General features: G+C 41.8%; 2 protein-coding genes across 2 annotated transcripts in view; one reads left to right on the top strand and one right to left on the bottom strand.

Moving 5' to 3' along the window:
• The window catches only part of SLC30A9 (solute carrier family 30 member 9), a 79,947-nt gene extending 73,985 nt beyond the window's left edge, over nt 1-5,962 (bottom strand). Inside the window, exon 1 of the mRNA XM_040238110.1 lies at nt 5,704-5,962. Coding sequence (XP_040094044.1) covers nt 5,704-5,815 — 112 coding nt within the window. The 5' untranslated portion in view covers nt 5,816-5,962. The remainder of the gene's footprint in view (nt 1-5,703) is intronic.
• A 2,509-nt stretch (nt 5,963-8,471) lies between these two features.
• LOC120862071 (40S ribosomal protein S12-like) lies at nt 8,472-8,961 on the top strand. Its single transcript, XM_040238118.1, has one exon. It carries the CDS (start codon nt 8,536-8,538, stop codon nt 8,932-8,934), a length of 399 nt encoding a protein of 132 aa, XP_040094052.1. The 5' UTR covers nt 8,472-8,535; the 3' UTR covers nt 8,935-8,961.
• The last annotated feature ends 9,073 nt before the right edge of the window (nt 8,962-18,034 follow it).

The raw sequence follows: 18,034 nt of genomic DNA, 5'->3' as shown, positions 1-18,034 counted from the left end.
GACTTTGGGATTAACATACACACCTGGTGGGTCAGACAGTAAAGAATCTGCCTGCAAAGCAGGAGACTCCCCCAGGTTCGATCCCTGGGTCAGGAAGATCCCCTGGAAATGACGACCCACTCCAGTATTCCTGCATGAAGATTCCCACGACAGAGGAGCCTGGCAGGCTACAGACCATGGGGTCACAAACAGTCGGACCTGAGCGACTAACTTTTTATACATAAAATAGATAAACAAGGACCTACCGTATACGACAGGGAACTATATTCAATAACTTGTAATAACATACAATGGAAAAGAATCTGATAATATGTGTGTGTGTATAACTGAACCATGATGTTGCATTTTTAAAAACAAGCAAAATACAGGTTGATTTCAACTACTAAATGTGACTGGTAAAATATCTGGATTATGCATAATTTTTACTCTGTATCTTAATAACTTTTCTGTATTTTCCCCAATGCCTAAAATTTTAAATTAAAAATATATCCATTGTTAAATCACTTCTAACATTATTTCTGCTAATAGGAGCACACTGACTGGTCTCTAGTTTACTTTTATACTTTCAGCAAGCAAAATAAAATGCAGGAAAATCCCTTTCAGGCCTAATCATCAGGCAAGCAAAAAAACTGTCTGGTGACTTACACCAGGCAGCTCAACCTTCAGGACTACTGCTGATGTGATTTTTCACCAGAACAGACTAAACAACCAGGAATCCTTTTTTTTTTTTTTTTTTTTTTTGGAGTATGTAAAGAATATGCAACTTTCTGCACTGCATCTTGGCATACAACTCTACTTCCTTAATTCTTAATATTTTCTTAGAAAAGGGGGGAATATTTAATATATTAAGCATTCACCAAGTGCCACGGTCCTAAATGCTCTACCTGTATTATCACGCTATAATTTATATCCCAAAGTATGCCTCAAAATCATCTGCACCCCTCTATCTCCATTGCCTTTTCATACTGTTCATGGGGTTCTCAGAATATTCTTTGGGAAGACTGATGCTAAAGCCGAAATCCAATACTTTGGCCACCTGATGTGAAGAACTGACTCACTGGAAAAGACCTTGATGCTGGGAAAGATTGAAGGCAGAAGGAGAAGGGGATGACAGAGGATGAGATGGTTGGATGGCATCACTGATTCAATGAACGTGAGTTTAAGCAAGCTCCAGGAGCTGGTGATGTACAGGAAAGTCTGGCATGCTGCAGTCCATGGGGTTGCAAAGAGTCAGACATACTGAGCGACTGAACTGAACTAATCTCCACTGCTAAGTTCTATGGCCCAACTTCAATCTTCTTTGTGTGGCTAACTCTAATAGCCCTCTTCTGATCTCCTTGTTTACACTTTCCCCTTTCCAATCCATTCTCTACACAGTAGTCAGAATGATATTTTTAAAACATTTCCTTTTCTGGCCCCTTAAACCTACAGCCCAAAAGGCTATGAAAGTGAAAGCTGCTCAGTCATATCCGACTCTTGAGACTCCACGGATTATAGTCCATGGACTTCTCCAGGCCAGAATACTGGAGTGGGTAGCCTTTCCCTTCTCCAGGGGATCTTCCCAACCCAGGCATTGAACCCAGATCTCCAGCATTGCAGGCGAATTCTTTACCGGCTGAGCCACCAGGGACGCCCAAGAATATTGGAATAGGTAGCCGATCCCTTCTCCAGCGGATCTTCCTGACCCAGGAATCGAACCAGGGTCTCCTTGATACCTCTCAAATCTCACTTCACACATCCCTCCCCTTCCAACCATACTCCAGCCACAGCATGTTTCTTTCTGCTCCTGAATACTACAAGTCTGGTCTTCAGGGTTTCTATTTGCTCTGCCTGGATTGTTCTTTGCCCCCGGATCTTCGCCTGCACTGCTCTTTGCCCCAGATCTTCACCTGGCTTGCTCATTTTCATTTGTCATGACTTGGCTCAGTCACCACCTCCTTAGAAAAGCTGGAGTCCCAGGCCAGCATAACTAATAAAATGGCCCCTGCAGGCTTCTAGACTACCACTCAGCTTATTTCTTTTACAGTGTTTAGGTATATTTTCTCATTCCTCATTTCCAAAAATGGTGGAAAGTCTGTCTTGTTCAGGACAACACAATCAGCAACTACAATGCCTGATACCTCTTCCTGAATGATCCTCACTCACAAAAACTCTATACATGAAACACATACTGTGGCTAACCTCACTTCACAGGCAACCTTATCACTAATCTGACCTACACAGAATCCTGCTGTCACTCTGCCAAAATGGTCTTTTACAACTGTCAATGTTCCTGTTAGTTATTTAAGGGATTCAATCCCCACTCTACTTTTCATATAGTGTACCAGCACGTTACAAACCAAAATTTAAAAATACAAAGGTTAATTTCTATCTTTTCACGTAAAAACTATACTTTTATTAATCTTGGATTTCAGTAAAAGCTTGTATCTGTTGATTTGTAGTCTTTAAGGGAGTATCCCCCCACCTCAAATCCTTGTCAACAAGGTAAGGTACCAATACATGAAAAACAGGTGAGACATTTACATCAAGAACATTTTCCCAAGTCACTAAATATTCTTCTAAATTATATTTTTTTAACAGCTGCATCTATCACCAGCCCTTAATAAATATACCATAGGGTATATTTATTATACCATATACTTTTTATAACTGTAATATACTCTTCATAACTGTAAGTGTTACCTATTTATTACTATTAATAATAAACTTGTGTGCACACTTTAGTATGTATCTGGTTATTTCTTGAAAGCAAATCCCTTTAAGTAGAACTGCTGGGTGAGAAGGCACAGACCCTTTAAGGTTCTTTTTAGTATAAGGAATAACTGACCTCTAAAACACTGACCAACTAACTATACGTCCCAGTCAGTAGTAAGAGTTTCTGCTTTCCTGCACCCTCAATATGGAGTATCACTATGAAAAACTTAGCTAATATGAAAACAATTAGTAGTAAATCCTTTAGATTTATATTTCTATACTTATTAGTAAGTATGGAACATTTTTGCAGTTTTATTGGTCACTCGAATGCCCTTATGAATGCATTCATCTCCTTTGCCCATTTTTCTGCTGGAATGTACTTTGGCTTGTAAAAATTCTTTATAAATTAGGAATACTAATTCTATAACTGCACTGTCCAGTAGTCGCTGTTCACTGAGTACCTTAAATGCGGACAGTCTGAACATGTGCTGTAAGTGTAAAATACACACTGGACTCCAGAAACAGTTCAAAAAGATAAAGTAAAATATCTCAATAATTTTTATATTGATCATAACATTGAAATACTTTGAATATACTGGATAAACTATATTAACAAAATTAATTTCATGTTTTTACTTTTTAAAATACGACTATCAGACAAATCAAAATTACATACATGATACACATTATATTTCTTTCAGACAGAACTGCCCTCGAATATTGTTTTCCTTGTTGCCTTTAAATGTTTACAGTGTTAATTTGACCCACCAGCATTTCTCATCTTTGAGCATGCATAAGAAGCAGTTTGGAGAAGGAAATGGTAACCCACTCCCATATTCTTGCCTAGAGAATCCCTTGGACAGAGAAGCCCAGTGGGCTGCTGTCCACAGGGGTGCGAACAGTCGGACATGACTGAAGCGCCTGAGCACGCATGCATGCACGCAATGGAAACGGAAATGGCAACTCACTCCAGTGTTCTTGCCTGGAGAATCCCAGGGACAGAGGAGCCTGGTGGGCTGCCGTCTATGGGGTCGCACAGAGTTGGACACGACTGAAGCAACTTAGCAGCAGCAGCAGCAAGAAGCAGTTGTTTGTCTTAAGATTCTTTCTCTACTACTCTTTTTAAATTTACACTGGGGTTTTAGAAGAACAAACTAAACTTTATTTCTTGACAAAGTAAAAACGTTTATTTTTAGAAATTTCTCCCCAAAAGTTCTTCCAATATTTCTTTCTTATGTGCAACCAACTTAATAAGTACTTTTTCTAAATAATCCTTTTGAAGTTTTATAACAATTATGGTTGCCCTTTTAAAAACTGTTTAGGTATTACTGAAACTAAACTTTCACCAACAAGGTTATTTTTCAATCTACTATTTTTAAGTATGAGAACACATTTTCTGTATTGGTTTTGCCATACATTGACACGAATCCACCACGAGTGGATGAATGAATACAGAATTGTAAAGTAAAATAAAAAACAAATTAATTAATAAATTTTAAAAAAGAGAACACATTTTAGTTTTTTGGTAATAAATACTGTAAACAACTTTGCAGTCTCTGTGACTGGTGAGGACAGGCGATTCTTATTACAGAGGGATGAGAGAAGAGCACATAAATTTCAACAGAGAATAATGAATTAACAAATTACACTATTTCACCTGCTTTTACCAACACTGAACGTCAGTTTAGACTAAATTTCGGCTACAGTCCACTGGGTTGCAGAGTAGGACGTGACTTAGCGACCAAACAACAAAGAGCCACTCCACCTAATTTAGGTGTAAAACGCTGAAACTACTTGGTCAATAGAAGCAGTCATGCTAGAGAGCTTAGCTGAGGATTTTGGAGTATGGTACAACTAGATGATTCATCTTGTTCACAAGAGAATCGGGTGTATTTCCCATTACAGGAAAACGCCACAGTTACACGTTTTTATCATTACCAAAAAGTCTCCAAAACAGTTCTGTTAAAATGAACCCTTCTGAAATTTTAAGAGCCAGTTTTTACATTTATTACAAATCAAAAACATATTCCAAAAATATTCCAAAATAATTACACAGTAAAGAGCTTCTAAAGCTTATGTTACTTATAAACTTGAATGTCTACAACTTCCAACTTTTATTGCAAAGTCACAAACATGCCACAAGACTTTTCAAACATAAACTTTGGGAAAATGTTTCTTTATATTCTCTTTTCACCCGTAAGAATCTGGGGGATTAGGTTAGGGGTGGATTTGATTCTCTCTCTCCCTCATTGTTCCTCTCGGCCTGCAAGAGAGTATTGCTATGGCAAAAACGGAGGTAAGCCTGACTCAGACTTGCAAGTTCAATGAGATTTTGTAAACTGACAATTTAAATTTGAGTCAGAAAAGATTGTTGGAAAAGAATTATAAAAACAGTAAAACAGTAAATATTTCTTCACCAGAAAGAGTTTTCAACCGAACTGAGTTCATTCAATTAATTGCGGGACTGTCAGAGTCTCGTATTAAATAATTATTCGTAAATGTTAAGCAGCAACTCCCAACTTCCTCTCAGAAAATTTAATAAAACAAGCTGGGCATATGAGAAAAGCAGCACGGAAAGAAAATCTACTGAGTCACAAGTGCTCAATAAAGGTAAGGCGGTGAGCTTGAAACACCCTGGAACTTGGGAGTCAGCAATTTCCTACTGACTGGGGGAGGCGGCGGGCCGTCACCGCCATTCACTAAGATGCTCACGTAACGTTTCATCTGAAACGAAGTAGTCGGTTTCATGGATGCCACCGGGACCGCGAACTGCCCCAAGTTCCCGCGGGATCCGTGCTAGAACTGTACGCGACACCAGATCAAGGAGGCCTGTAGGGGCCACCGCAGGGTGGGTAGCCTGAACTGCGAAGACGGAGGCCCAAAAGGAAGGTTCTTTGGTTGGGGAAGGGCAAGGCGGAGTACTGCCCGAGGCAAGGCACCCGGCTCCGAGCCCGGCCTTGTCTTCAAGTCCGGCTTCCGCGGAGTCAGTGGTCGGCGCGGGACACTCACCCTGGCGGTCGCTGGAGCCCCGGGCCGCCGCCCTGCAGCGCAGACGGAGCCGGCACAGGGAAGACCAGCTACATCTGTGGGCCGCAGCGGCGGCGGCCAAGCCCGGTAACATCCTGGCGGGGCAAAAGCCCCCACTCGGACACCGCCTGCTGCCTCCGCGCCGCCGCCGCCACCAACTGACTCCATAGACCGGACACTACCGTACACCGACGCCTTCGCCGCCTTAGGCGGCTTCAGGAAACCCGGAAATGGTAATATCATTTAGAGACCTAGCTGCGGAGACAGCGGAAGTGGCGTGCGCGTGCAGGACCAATCGCGAGACCTTGCCAGACGCTGACCAGCCGGGGAGGGCGTGGCTGCGCAGGAAGTTTGGCGTCTTCCCTGTCTTCCGCGCTTCTACTGTGGCGCTTTGTTTGAATGTCTGGAATCAAGATTGCCGGGAGAAATATGAATAACCTAAGATATGCAGATGACACCACGCTTATGGCAGAAAGCGAAGAATAGCTAGAGAGCCTCTTGATGAAAGTGAGAGTGAAAAAGTTGTCTTGAAACTCAACATTCAGAAAACTGAGATCGTGTCATCTGGTCCCATCACTTCATGGCAAATAGATGGGGAAACAATGGAAACAGTGATAGACTTTATTTTGGGGAGCTCCAAAGTCACTGCAGATGGTGACTGCAGCCATGAAATTAAAAGACGCTTACTCCTTGGAGGAAAAACTATGACCAACATAGACAGCATATTAAAAAGCAGAGACATTACATTGCCAACAAAGGTCCGTCTAGTCAAAGCTATAGTTTTTCCAATAGTCATGTATGGATGTGAGAGTTGGACTATAAAGAAAGCTGAGCGCCGAAGAATTGATGCTTTTGAACTGTGGTGTTGGAGAAGACTCTTGAGAGTCCCTTGGAATGCAGGGAGATCAAACCATTCAATCCTAAAGGAAATCAGTCCTGAATATTCTTAGAAAGGACTGATGCTGAAGCTGAAACTCTAATACTTTGGCCACCTGATGTGAAGAACTGACTCATTTGAAAAGACCCTGTTGCTGGGAAAGATTGAAGACAGCAGGAAAGAGGTCAACAGAGGATGAGACGGTTGGATGGCATCATCAGCTTGATGGACATGAGTTTCAGCAAGCTCCAGGAGTTGGTGTTGAACAGGGAATTCTGGCATGCTGCAGTCCATGGGGTCTCAAAGAGTTGGACACTTCTGAGCAGCTGAACTGAACTGAAATCATTAATAGACTGAATTATCTCATGTTTTTTAGTTATATAAGTCTTTTAAACCAAGAAGCCACATTTTGCCTACACTTTTAGGTGAAACCATTGCTGACTAACATGGTTATGGTGGTTCAGTCACTTAAATTGTGTCCTGACTCAATGGATATGAGTTTGAGTAAGCTCCAAGAGTTGGTGATGGACAGGGAGACCTGGCGTGCTGCAGACCACGGGGTCACAAAGAGTCGGACATGACTGAGCAACTGAACTAAACTGTCTTCCTCACTTCTACTGTGGCACTTTGCTTGGATGTCTACACGTGAATTATTTGCTTCTTAACAGCCCATGAAAACTTGGGCAGAAGTGACAGCTTTGGGGGGCTCTGCCTACTCTCCTTTTTCTGGGCTCAGATCCTGGGCCATGCTATTGGAACGGGATGGAAGGTGGGAAGGAAGGACAATGGCCTTCTGAGCCTCTCGTTCTCCTGAGCCTTACTGGATAAGGCCAAGACTAGGCTAATTTGTCCTCAGTGCTCTCAGAACCTGTACCACAGTATGTCACAACACCACTGTGTAGCCATTACCACAAGGGCAAGTACCCACAGAATCAGAACTTGCTTTACTAACCTCTGAACCTGGGACTCCTGTCTGTAATATAAGACTTACACGCTCAGGATTTATCTGGGTAGAGCAGGTGTGCAGACAAGTAAATAGGAGTCAGTGTGGTCCCAGGGAGAAAGCGATCAACAATATTCACCAAGCATTAACTGTGATGTTTATCTGACATGCTCTCAGGTCTTAGCTCAAATGAGCGACACTTACCTTGACCGCACTAACTATTGTATGGGAGCAAGATTTTCCACCCCAAAGTGAGTTTCTTTGGCATGTGTATTAGTTTAGGCTGATTTCTTTTAAGGTCAGAGACTCATCACCTTTGACCTTTCCCAACCTGCTTAAAAGAATGTGGAGGACATGTCTGCCAAGAGTGATACCACCATAGATAACCATAGTACAAACTAGATGTATAGACTCAGAGGAACCTAGCAAAGTCTTCTAAAATTCCCCTCTGTCCCATTGTGTTTGCTGACCCATCAAACATTTGTTTACCAAACGTCAGCTGTTCTGTCTCCTTTTAGTTGCCTTCCTCCCCTTGGAAGTCCCAAACTACCACCCCTAACATCCTCTTTTTTCTTTACTGAAGATGGTATTCAAGTTGGCCATTTTGGAGAGTTACTCACTTTTCCTGGGTCTCTCCTATGTGTACATATTGTTGAACTTTTGTTTGATTTTATCCTGTAATCCATCTGATGTAAGTTTAACTCTTAGACCAACTTAGAACGTAGAAGGTGTAGACTTAAAAAATATTGAGAGTTATGTTTTATTCAGCAGGAATTTTTAGGACTTCAAGCCAGGGAAGCAGCATCTCAAGTAACCTGGAGAGAACTGCTCCGAGGAGGTGAGGGGAGAATCAGGTTATATAGTTTTGCAACAGAGGGCAGGTAGTTTGAACATTAAAAGATTATTGTTGCTCTCTTTCCCTGCTGCTTCGGAGCCACGCGGAAGCGGAGGCTTGGGTGCATTAAAGATTCGGCTCCACCCGTAACCCACTGCCATGGCCGAGGAAGGCATGGCTTCTGGAGGTGTAGTAGACATTAATACTGCTCTGCAAGAGGTGCTGAAGACTGCCGTCATCCACAATGGCTTAGCGCGTGGAATTCGTGAAGCTGTGAAAGCTTTAGACAAGCGCCAAGCCCATCTATGTATGCTTGCGTCCAACTGTGATGAGCCTAAGTATGTCAAGTTGGTGGAGGCCCTTTGTGCTGAGCATCAAATCAACCTGATTAAGGCTGATGACAACAAGAAACTAGGGGAATGGGTGGGCCTCTGTAAAACTGACGGAGAGGGAAAACCCCGTAAAGTGGTTGGTTGCAGTTGTTTGGTGGTTAAGGACTATGGCAAAGAATCTCGGGCCAAGGATGTCATCGAGGAGTACTTCAAATGCAAGAAATGATGAAATTAAAAACTGAGTTCTTGTTTTTTAAAAAGAAAAAGATTATTGTTAATTAAAGGGATACAAGATACCTCATTTAGCACCTGTCTATGTATGGGAAGATGCAAGAGTCTGTGCTCGCTGAAATCATGCCCTTGATACGTGCCTCAGCTATCTGGGGCCAGTGTCCTATAGGTTCATACAATGTCCTATATGTCCTGAGGAATCCTGAGATTCCTCAGGGCTCACCAGCTCACCACTGATGGTGACTGCAATCAGTACTGATTGCAATCGCTGATCACTGTGATATCCTTTATTTACTGGTATGGCAGGAAATATTCTATTTCTCAAAGGGTAGAGGAAAATTTCTTCCTCCCTGTTGCTATAATAGGCCTGTTTATTCTCTACCCCTTTTCCCTGTATGCTTTTCTTCAAAATGCCTGTATATATTTGAAATTATCTATGCATTTTTTATAATTTTGTGTCTCTCAGAATGAAAAATAAGCATCATGATGCTGGAGTCTTGTGTTTTGCCCATTGCTGGTTCCCAGGGGTAAAACAATGCCTGACACAAATAAATTAATTGAATGGAATACATGATTTTAAAATTAATGAGTCATTTGACTATAGTGCTACTGAGGCAGGGATAGGTGGGCTCCAGTTTAGATATTTACAACCAGCCTCCTGTTTGCTCTCTGAAATGGAAATAACAACTGAAACAGGGTAAAGAGTCAGACTTTGTCTCCTATGGACACCTTCAGATAACAGTCATGACAGGAGCAGAGAGGGTCTAAGTATTGTTTGAGTAAAGAATCAAGAGGTCATGTACTTCCCCTCCTTGGGGCAAGGGAGACATTTCACATGCTCAGAAAGACTCCTGGGGGATAAAAAGGAGGGGCACAACCCCAGAATATGTGATTCCATAGGCCTCTGGGCTGAAATACATCTTGGAATGTTGCACATGCATGTTGGGGAGGGTCCTAGGGTAGGTCAGGTGTGGAAAAAGAAACCAGACAATTAGCCAAAGGTAAGCAAAGAACTATCCTATATAAATGGCTTAACTGCCTCTTTACTTCCCTTCTCCTCAGGGGGATGCCCACACCCTTTCTCTCCAAGTGTGTGCATCTCTGCCTTGCTCCTCTCTTACTAAATAAACTGTTTCTTTGTGTGCCCTCCCTCTTGTTGTAACGCTATGTCTAATAATAAACTTTGTACCTGCATTTACAGTTTCTGCCTCTGTGAGGAATGAATTTTTCACTGGGAGTAAGAGCCAGTGAAAAATAGCTTCTAGTCTCTAGCCCTGGCTAGTCTGGTGGCTAGGATTCCTATGTTTCCATCTAGGCTACCCAGGTTCAATTCCTGGGCAGGGAATTAAGATCTTGCTTAATGTCACTGGTCACCGCTGCCTCTCAGAGGTCACTACTGTTGTTGAACCCAAGTTCATGTGCCTGATGCATTGTGAATCCTAACAAATCAAAACATCAGCATTTAGAGCAGATTTATTGCAGGGCCAAACAAGGGCAACAGGTGGTTCATGATCAGTAAGCTCAAACTCTCAGAAGGGTTTCAAGGAAGAGTCTTTATGGGCAAAATTTGGAGAAAAGTCTACAGGGTTGTGACCTTTCTCTGACTGGTTGATGGTAAGGAAACAGGTGTGATGTTCCATGAATCTCAATCATCATCCTTTTGGTTCCAACCGGCCCAGGCTTCAGTTACCTTCTTTCACCTGGTGGGGGCCTTAGTTCCTATAAAAGAACAAAGAGCTATATTGTTATGTATATCCTATTGTATATACCTGAAGAGATACATTGTTATGTATATCCTGGGGCTTCCAGGGTGGTCCCAGTGGTAAATAACCCACCTGTTAGTGCAGGAAAGTAAGAGACATGGGTTCAGTTCCTGGGTCAGGAAGATCCCCTGGTAGGGCATGACAACCACTCCATGGCAATCCACTCTAGTAATCTTGCCTGGAGAATCCCATGGACAGGGAAGGTTTTAGAGGGTGTAGCCTTTTTCCTGGGCTTCTCTGGTGGCTCAGGATGTAAAGAATCTGCCCACAATGTGGGAGACTAGGTTCGATCCCTGAGTTGGGACGATCCCCTGAAGAGGGCATGGCAACCCAATCCAGTATTCTTGCCTGGAGAATCCCCATGGACAGAGGAGCCTGGCAGGCTGCAGTCCAGGGGGTCGCAGAGAGTCAGACACGACTGAGCAACTAAGCCTTTTCCTACAAATGAGAAATGAGAATACTGAAAGGCCCCACAGGGTTCTTCTCAGTTTCACTACAACATAACTAATTCAAGGGGAAATAAATTAGTATGTTACCAATTTTAAGAGAATCAACACAGTCTTTTATGCTAATTGAGAAAGTACAACCAGATTAGTGAGGTTATAGTGATTAAATTATCACAAGAATGGTAATTTAACTTTCTATGACAAACATAGATTAAAACATTAAGTGGTTAAACATTAAAAAATGCTGCTCCATAAATATTTATAACCTCAAGTTTACTCAGAAATCTGAATATTATTGTAAAGTTTTTATCCTTTCCTTGTAAATAGATTTAGCAGTAATCCAGTTTTATGATCTAAAACACCTAAAGGTTTAACTCTAATTTTTCTGGTTCAGGTCAGTTCAGTCGCTCAGCCGTGTCCGACTCTTTGCAACCCCATGAATCACAGCACTCCAGGCCTCCCTGTCCATCACCAACTCCCGGAGTTCACTCAGACTCACGTCCATCGAGTCAGTGATGCCATCCAGCCATCTCATCCTCTGTCGTCCCCTTTTCCTCCTGCCCCCAATCCCTCCCAGCATCAGGGTCTTTTCCAATGAGTCAACTCTTCTCATGAGGTGGCCAAAGTATTGGAGTTTCAGCTTCACCATCAGTCCTCCCAATGAACACCCAGGACTGATCTCCTTCAGAATGGACTGGTTGGATCTCCTTGCAGTCCAAGGGACTCTCAAGAGTCTTCTCCAACACCACAGTTCAAAAGCATCAATTCTTTGGTGCTCAGCTTTCTTCACATTCCAACTCTCACATCCATACATGACCACTGGAAAAACCATAGCCTTGACTACACGGACCTTTGTTGGCAAAGTAATGTCTCTGCTTTTTAATATGGTATCTAGGTTGGTCATAACTTTCCTTCCAAGGAGTAAGCATCTTTTAATTTCATGGCTGCAATTACCACCTGCAGTGATTTTGGAGCCCCAAAAAATAAAGTCTGGCACTGTTTCTACTGTTTCCCCATCTATTTCCCATGAAGTGATGGGACCAGATTTTTCTGGTAACTATACATAAATATTCATGAACCTTTATTATATTGCTAACTTAAATGCTTTGGATTCTTAAAGTTGACCCTTAGTTTCAACTATCATTTTAATCAAGACTGGTCATAGTCCAGTGATTAAGAACCTGCCTTCAAATGCAAGGGACATGGGTTAGATCCCTGGTCAGGAAACAGATCAGATTTGCTGTGGAGCCCAAACACTGTAACAAAGATCCCATATGCCACAGCTTACATCCAATGCAGCCAAAAATAAATAAAAATAAATATTCTTTAAAAAAAAATAAAACATTTCCATCATTAAATTTTTAAAAAAAGTCAAAACTTCACAGCACTGTATAACTTGACTTAGACATTGTATTAATTTTAATAAACCTACAAAAGCCTTGACTTGCTTAAAAGTTTGAATAAGATAAATCATGCTGTTTTGTCTTTTTTAACCCTCACAATGCTGTATCACATAATATGTTCTCCATGGACTTGGATTAAAATGCTTCTGCAGTTGTCTTGGTGTTTATACCTATACTGTCACCATAAATTTGTCCTGGTGGATGCGCTCCAAAATTTCCCCAAGTGCTGAAAATTGAAGCAGTATTGTAAGCACATAGGGTAGACCCCCCACCTCAAAGAAAGAGAGCCAGGCATGGCTTTCTTGATATAAGATAAGCTATTTTTGGCCCGAAGCCATCTTGTGCTCTAAGTCTGGCCATAATGCGTGCCCTTGAACAGGTTTCTGTAATTAATGATCTTGAGGAAATACAGAAACAAAACAAAAGTAGTCAAAAAACAATAGTTCAGTGATAAAACAGAATCCTAGTTCCTCCTCAAGGGAGATACATAGCAACCTGACGCCTTTCTGAGTTCGGCACACACAAAGGCCCGACCCAGATGGAGGATGGAATGGTGATGTTGAACTTTCCTGACCCCCATAACTTCAGTCAACTAAAGTCTGGACTCTGTGGACCTCTGCCCCAATTCAATGCTGAATTCTCCTCTGCTCAAGCCCCTTCACCAGTATGCATGTGCCCTTAGCTAAAAAATTCCCCAATTTTGCTGTTCAGGGAGACACTGCTTTGGAAATGATCCCTGGTGTTCTTACTTGCTGCAAGTAAAAAATCCTCTCTCTTCCTCTTTGGCTTGGTTGTATCTCTTGGGTGGACACTCATTCACCAAGAAGCAAACAGAGTTTTGGGGTAGCAGCATCAGCTTTAGAGTTTCTTAGGGGAAAATTCCATTGACCTTAAATTCTTTGAGAAATCTCATCCTTCCTTTATTTATTGCTGAAATTGAGACACATTCAGCAGATGCCTGTGTGTACTACACAGGTAAGATTCCAGCATCATGGAGCTTTTTTTTTATTGGAAGAGACAGAAAATTCAAAAATAAACACATATAATTTCAAATGATGATAGTCGTAGTAGTAATACTGATTATTTACACCGATTGTCATGCCTTCTATGTGCATTATCTCGTTCATAATACCTTAGCAAGTTATAGAAGAAACTGAGGCACAAAGATCTCAACCACTAAAGTACTTTCTAAGCCAGTGGGTTTTGTCCTTTGGAAGAAAATAGAAGGTCTTTCACTGTTTCCTTTCTTTTTTAAAAAAATCATTATCTCATTTTTTTTCTTTTCTTTCCACTGTTGTCTAAAACGTAGGTCGAGATCATTTCCCCAGATTTTATATCTCCCTATTTTGTGTAAGCCACATGATATTAATTTGTCTGTTTCATGAGATTTTTTTTTTGGCTGCACTGCTCAGTATGTGGGATTTTAGTTCCCTGACCAGGGATTTAACCCACTCCCATTGCATTGAAAGCATGGAGTCTTAACCACTGGACCACCAGGAAATTCTCAAGAATTTTTAATATAAATAAATACCCCAATAAAGGGAATATCAGGGCTTCTCTGGTGGCTCAGATGGTAAAGAATCCGCCTGCAATGCGGGAGACCTGGGTTCGATCCCTGGGTTAGGAAGATCCTCCGGAGGAGGGCATGGCAACCCACTCCAGTATTCTTGCCTGGAGAGTTCCCATGCACACACGATCCTGCCAGGCTGCAGCCCATGGGGTCCCAAAGAGTCTGACACGACTGAGTGACTAAGTGCACACAGGGAATATTAAGTCAGACAGATAGAAATAGTAGTCGGTAATGGGTGAAGTGTCATGAATATTACCATTAACCTTAATTCTGAAGAAGTTCCACATCTTGCAGAAATTTGCGTCTGTAGTTGAGCAGACTGTTCCTCAGTTTCATCCTGTCTCTAGCTTTGGGAAAATAGTAATTCTGATCATGAGACAAACTTGGCTGCTTATTTGGAAAACTAACTTAGATAATCTTTTATGAGCTAGTCAGTGGCTTTATCCTGAGTCTTACCAAGAACACTAATTTTGATCACAGATATATTTGTTGGCATCATGTTGTTTTTCCTCTGTGGGATTAGAAAAGGAGAGAGCTTGCCCACCTGAACACTTCAAAAAGAAAAGGACCACACCAAGGGTGATGCTACCTGCTGTACAGCCAAGGTCAGAAGCAGTGTGGGTGTGCACACTGTGTGTGTACTGGCAAAGCCATCCTGCCAAAGCAAAGGAAATGAAATGTGGAATTGACGTGTATACATTCCACCCCACCACCTCCTTTCCTGAGAGGTCAGTGAACAAGATTGGGATTACAGTTATTACAGTAGGGAAAGTCAAGTTACTAAATACTCCGGAGGGCAAAAGAGAATGAAACATGTGGTTAACTTTTATCCTTAAGAGAAATAAGCTGTGGACCGAAAGCATGTGGACTGTAGATTTGATGTTCTGGGGGAAAACAGCATTTGTGAAGAGTTCATTTCTTCCCCAAAGCCACAAGTGGTGACACCAAAGGAAATTCTCCTTAAGTTTTTCAAAACTTAGCTTTTTATGGAAGTATAATGCACAGAAAACAGCACAAGTCTTGAGGGCACAGCACTAAGAATTCTAAGCAGTGAGCAAAGCTGTAACCAGCACCCAGCATGACCGGCTTCCCAGAAGACCTCTCTTCTCATCAGGATCCTCCCAACCATCAACTCTGCCACTAATCCTGCCTTGTAACAACATAGGTTAGTTCTGACTGTTTGGGGACTCTGCATGCGTGGATTATAGATGATGGACTCTCATGATATGTATGCAAGAGTTTGGCTTCTTTATCTCAACATTATGTTTGTAGGATTCATCCATGTCACTGTGTTCATCCCTGACACTGTATAGTATCCCACTGTTGTATCCATAGTTTATCCATTCCATTGCTGAATAATATTTGGGTTCCAGTTAGGGACTATTAGGGCTTTCCTTGTGGCTCAGAGGTTAAAGCGTCTGCCTGCATTGCAGGAGACCTGGGTTCGATCCCTGGGGTGGGAAGATCCCTTGGAGAAGGAAATGTCAACTCACTCCAGTATTCTTGCCTGGAGAATCCCATGGACGGAGGAGCCTGCTAGGCTACAGTCCACGGGGTCACAAAGATTCAGACACGACTGAGCGACTTCACTTTCACTTTCTAGGGACTATTACAAATTATGTGGACATGTGTATGCATTTCTGATAGATATATTCCTAGGGTTGAAAGTACTTGGTTATAGGATATGCAAACTTCCAGCATTAGCTGTTACTATAAGTTTCCCAAAGTAGTAGCTGTACCAATACACACTCCCGACAACAGTATGTGAAAGTTCTGTGTGCACACAGAATAGGTGAGAAGCTCTGAGGTGGCCTAATATTTCACACCCATGCTGTTTTTTCGATAACGGACTCACACTTATCTCTTATTCTTATTCCTTTTCCATAAGTGAAGCATCATTGTTCACTCACTCCACCTCCCAGCCAAGGGAATAAAAGCCCCTGACACAATCATACTCCAGCCAGTAGATTTTGGCTATTATTTACCAGGATGTAAAAATACGATGCAACTGAAAAGGTTAGAAGCAAGGTCAGGTATAAAGAAAAGTAAATTTGAAAGCAGACTGTTTCTAACAGTTGCTCTAACAAACAAAGTTGTTTTTGAGTTAAATTTATGTCTGCTGAACTGGATTTTTTTTTCAAACAATAATAGAACTCAGTGCCAGTGAAGGACATTTATATTTTCTGGCTGCCCAGCATATTTTGAATACTTTCAGTGTCTGGAGAATCTCCCACCTTGTGGATTTATCTCTCCAAGATAGAAGACTGACCCTTGGTTTCTTTCCAGTGAGGGCCCACAGATGCGACAGAAGTTCCAATCAACCATCAGAAATCTGTGAAAGGCCTCAATTTGCAAGCAAATAATGGGAAAAGCAAGGCATCTCATGGAACATATTTTGACAAGGGAAGAGATGTGAGGCCTAGATACACAAATTCAGAGGCAATAGGTACAAGAGTCCAGGAGAGTGTCCCAGCAAGAGTGACAACAATAGGAAGCTGCTTCATTCTGTTTCAGAGCTCCCAAGCCTGAACCTTCCCACCTTTTAAAAAATGTTTAGCCAGGCTAATGGTTGTTAGCCACGTCCTTGTCTGCTTAATTAACTAGGCTGGATTGTGTTCAAATTTTTATATTAAAGTCCTACCCCTACTGTGACTGTGGAGATAGGGAGATAATTAAGGTTACACGAAGTCATAAGGGTAGAGCCCTAAGCCAATAGGTGGCTTCATAAGAGGAGGAAGAGAGAAATCTCCTCTCTCTCTCTCTCTCCAAGTACACACAGGCCTTTGAAGAAAGGCCACCTGACCATAAAGTGAGATGGCAACTACTTATAAGCCAAGAGTCCTCAGAATGAAATCTACTTTGCTGGCATCTTGACCTTGGAATTCTCAACCTCCACAACTGTGAGAAAATAAACTTCTTGTTGTTTAAGTTACCCAGTTTACAATATTTTGTTATGGCAACCTGAGCAGACTAATACACCATACAATGGAAGAGAAAGGTGGTTATAATATAGTGAATATGTGCAATAAGTCATTTCAGTTAGGTCCAACTCTTTGTGACCCCATGGACTGTAGCCCAGCAGGCTCCTCTATCCATGGGATTCTCCAGGCAAGAATAATGAAGTGGGTTGCCATTTCCTTCTCTAGGGGATCTTCCCGACCCAGGGATTGAACCTGTGTCTCTTAAGTCTCCTGTATTTACAGGCAGGTTCTTTACCACTAGCACCACCTGAGAAGCCCTTACTCTATAATAACGCAGGCTTAATGTTAGACAATTTAATATACATACAAAATTGCAAAGAATGTTCAGTTGCAGCTTCATTTTCAGGCCATGTCATCCAAACCACACAAAGTCCACAAGTCCACCAGCCAGCGGAGAGTTTTACTTTATTGAAGTTGCTTCTAAGCTCCATTCATAGCCATAGAGTCTTAGTCCTAGACTCTGGGGGAACAGCATGTGATAATCCCAATGTCACCAGAGAATCTCCGACAGTCTCCTTCATACCTTCCATATCTGTGTTATTCAACACATTAGCCACTAACCATATGTGGAGACTGAGCATTTGATATATGGCAAGTCTGAATTGAGATGTGCCGGAAGAATAAAATATGTATTGAAGGCTTGATATAAAAAAGAATATAAAATTATTAAGTTAATAACCGTTGATAGTGGGTTACATAAAACATATTACAAAAATTAATTTCACTTGTTGCTTTTTACTTTTTAAAAAATATTTATTTATTCACTTGGCTGCACTTGATCTTATTGTGGCACGTGGGATCTTCCGTCTTTCTTGCGGGATGCAGGATTTTCTAGTTGCAGCACGTGGAATCTTCTTTTAGTTGTAGGTTTCAAGTTCTTGGGGCCTCCCTGGTAGCTCAGCAGTAGAGAACCCACCTGCCAATGCAGGGGA

This window comes from Oryx dammah, unplaced genomic scaffold (assembly GCF_014754425.2).
Source record: "Oryx dammah isolate SB20612 unplaced genomic scaffold, SCBI_Odam_1.1 HiC_scaffold_3, whole genome shotgun sequence".
NCBI classification, from domain to species: Eukaryota; Metazoa; Chordata; class Mammalia; order Artiodactyla; family Bovidae; genus Oryx; species Oryx dammah.
Note: the sequence above shows the minus strand (reverse complement) of the source record. Positions and strands in the feature narration are given on the sequence as shown.

What these genes read in the sequence shown, in the direction of transcription:
- LOC120862071 (XM_040238118.1), top strand. Translation starts at nt 8,536, where the DNA reads ATGGCCGAGGAAGGCATGGCTTCTGGAGGTGTAGTAGACATTAATACT.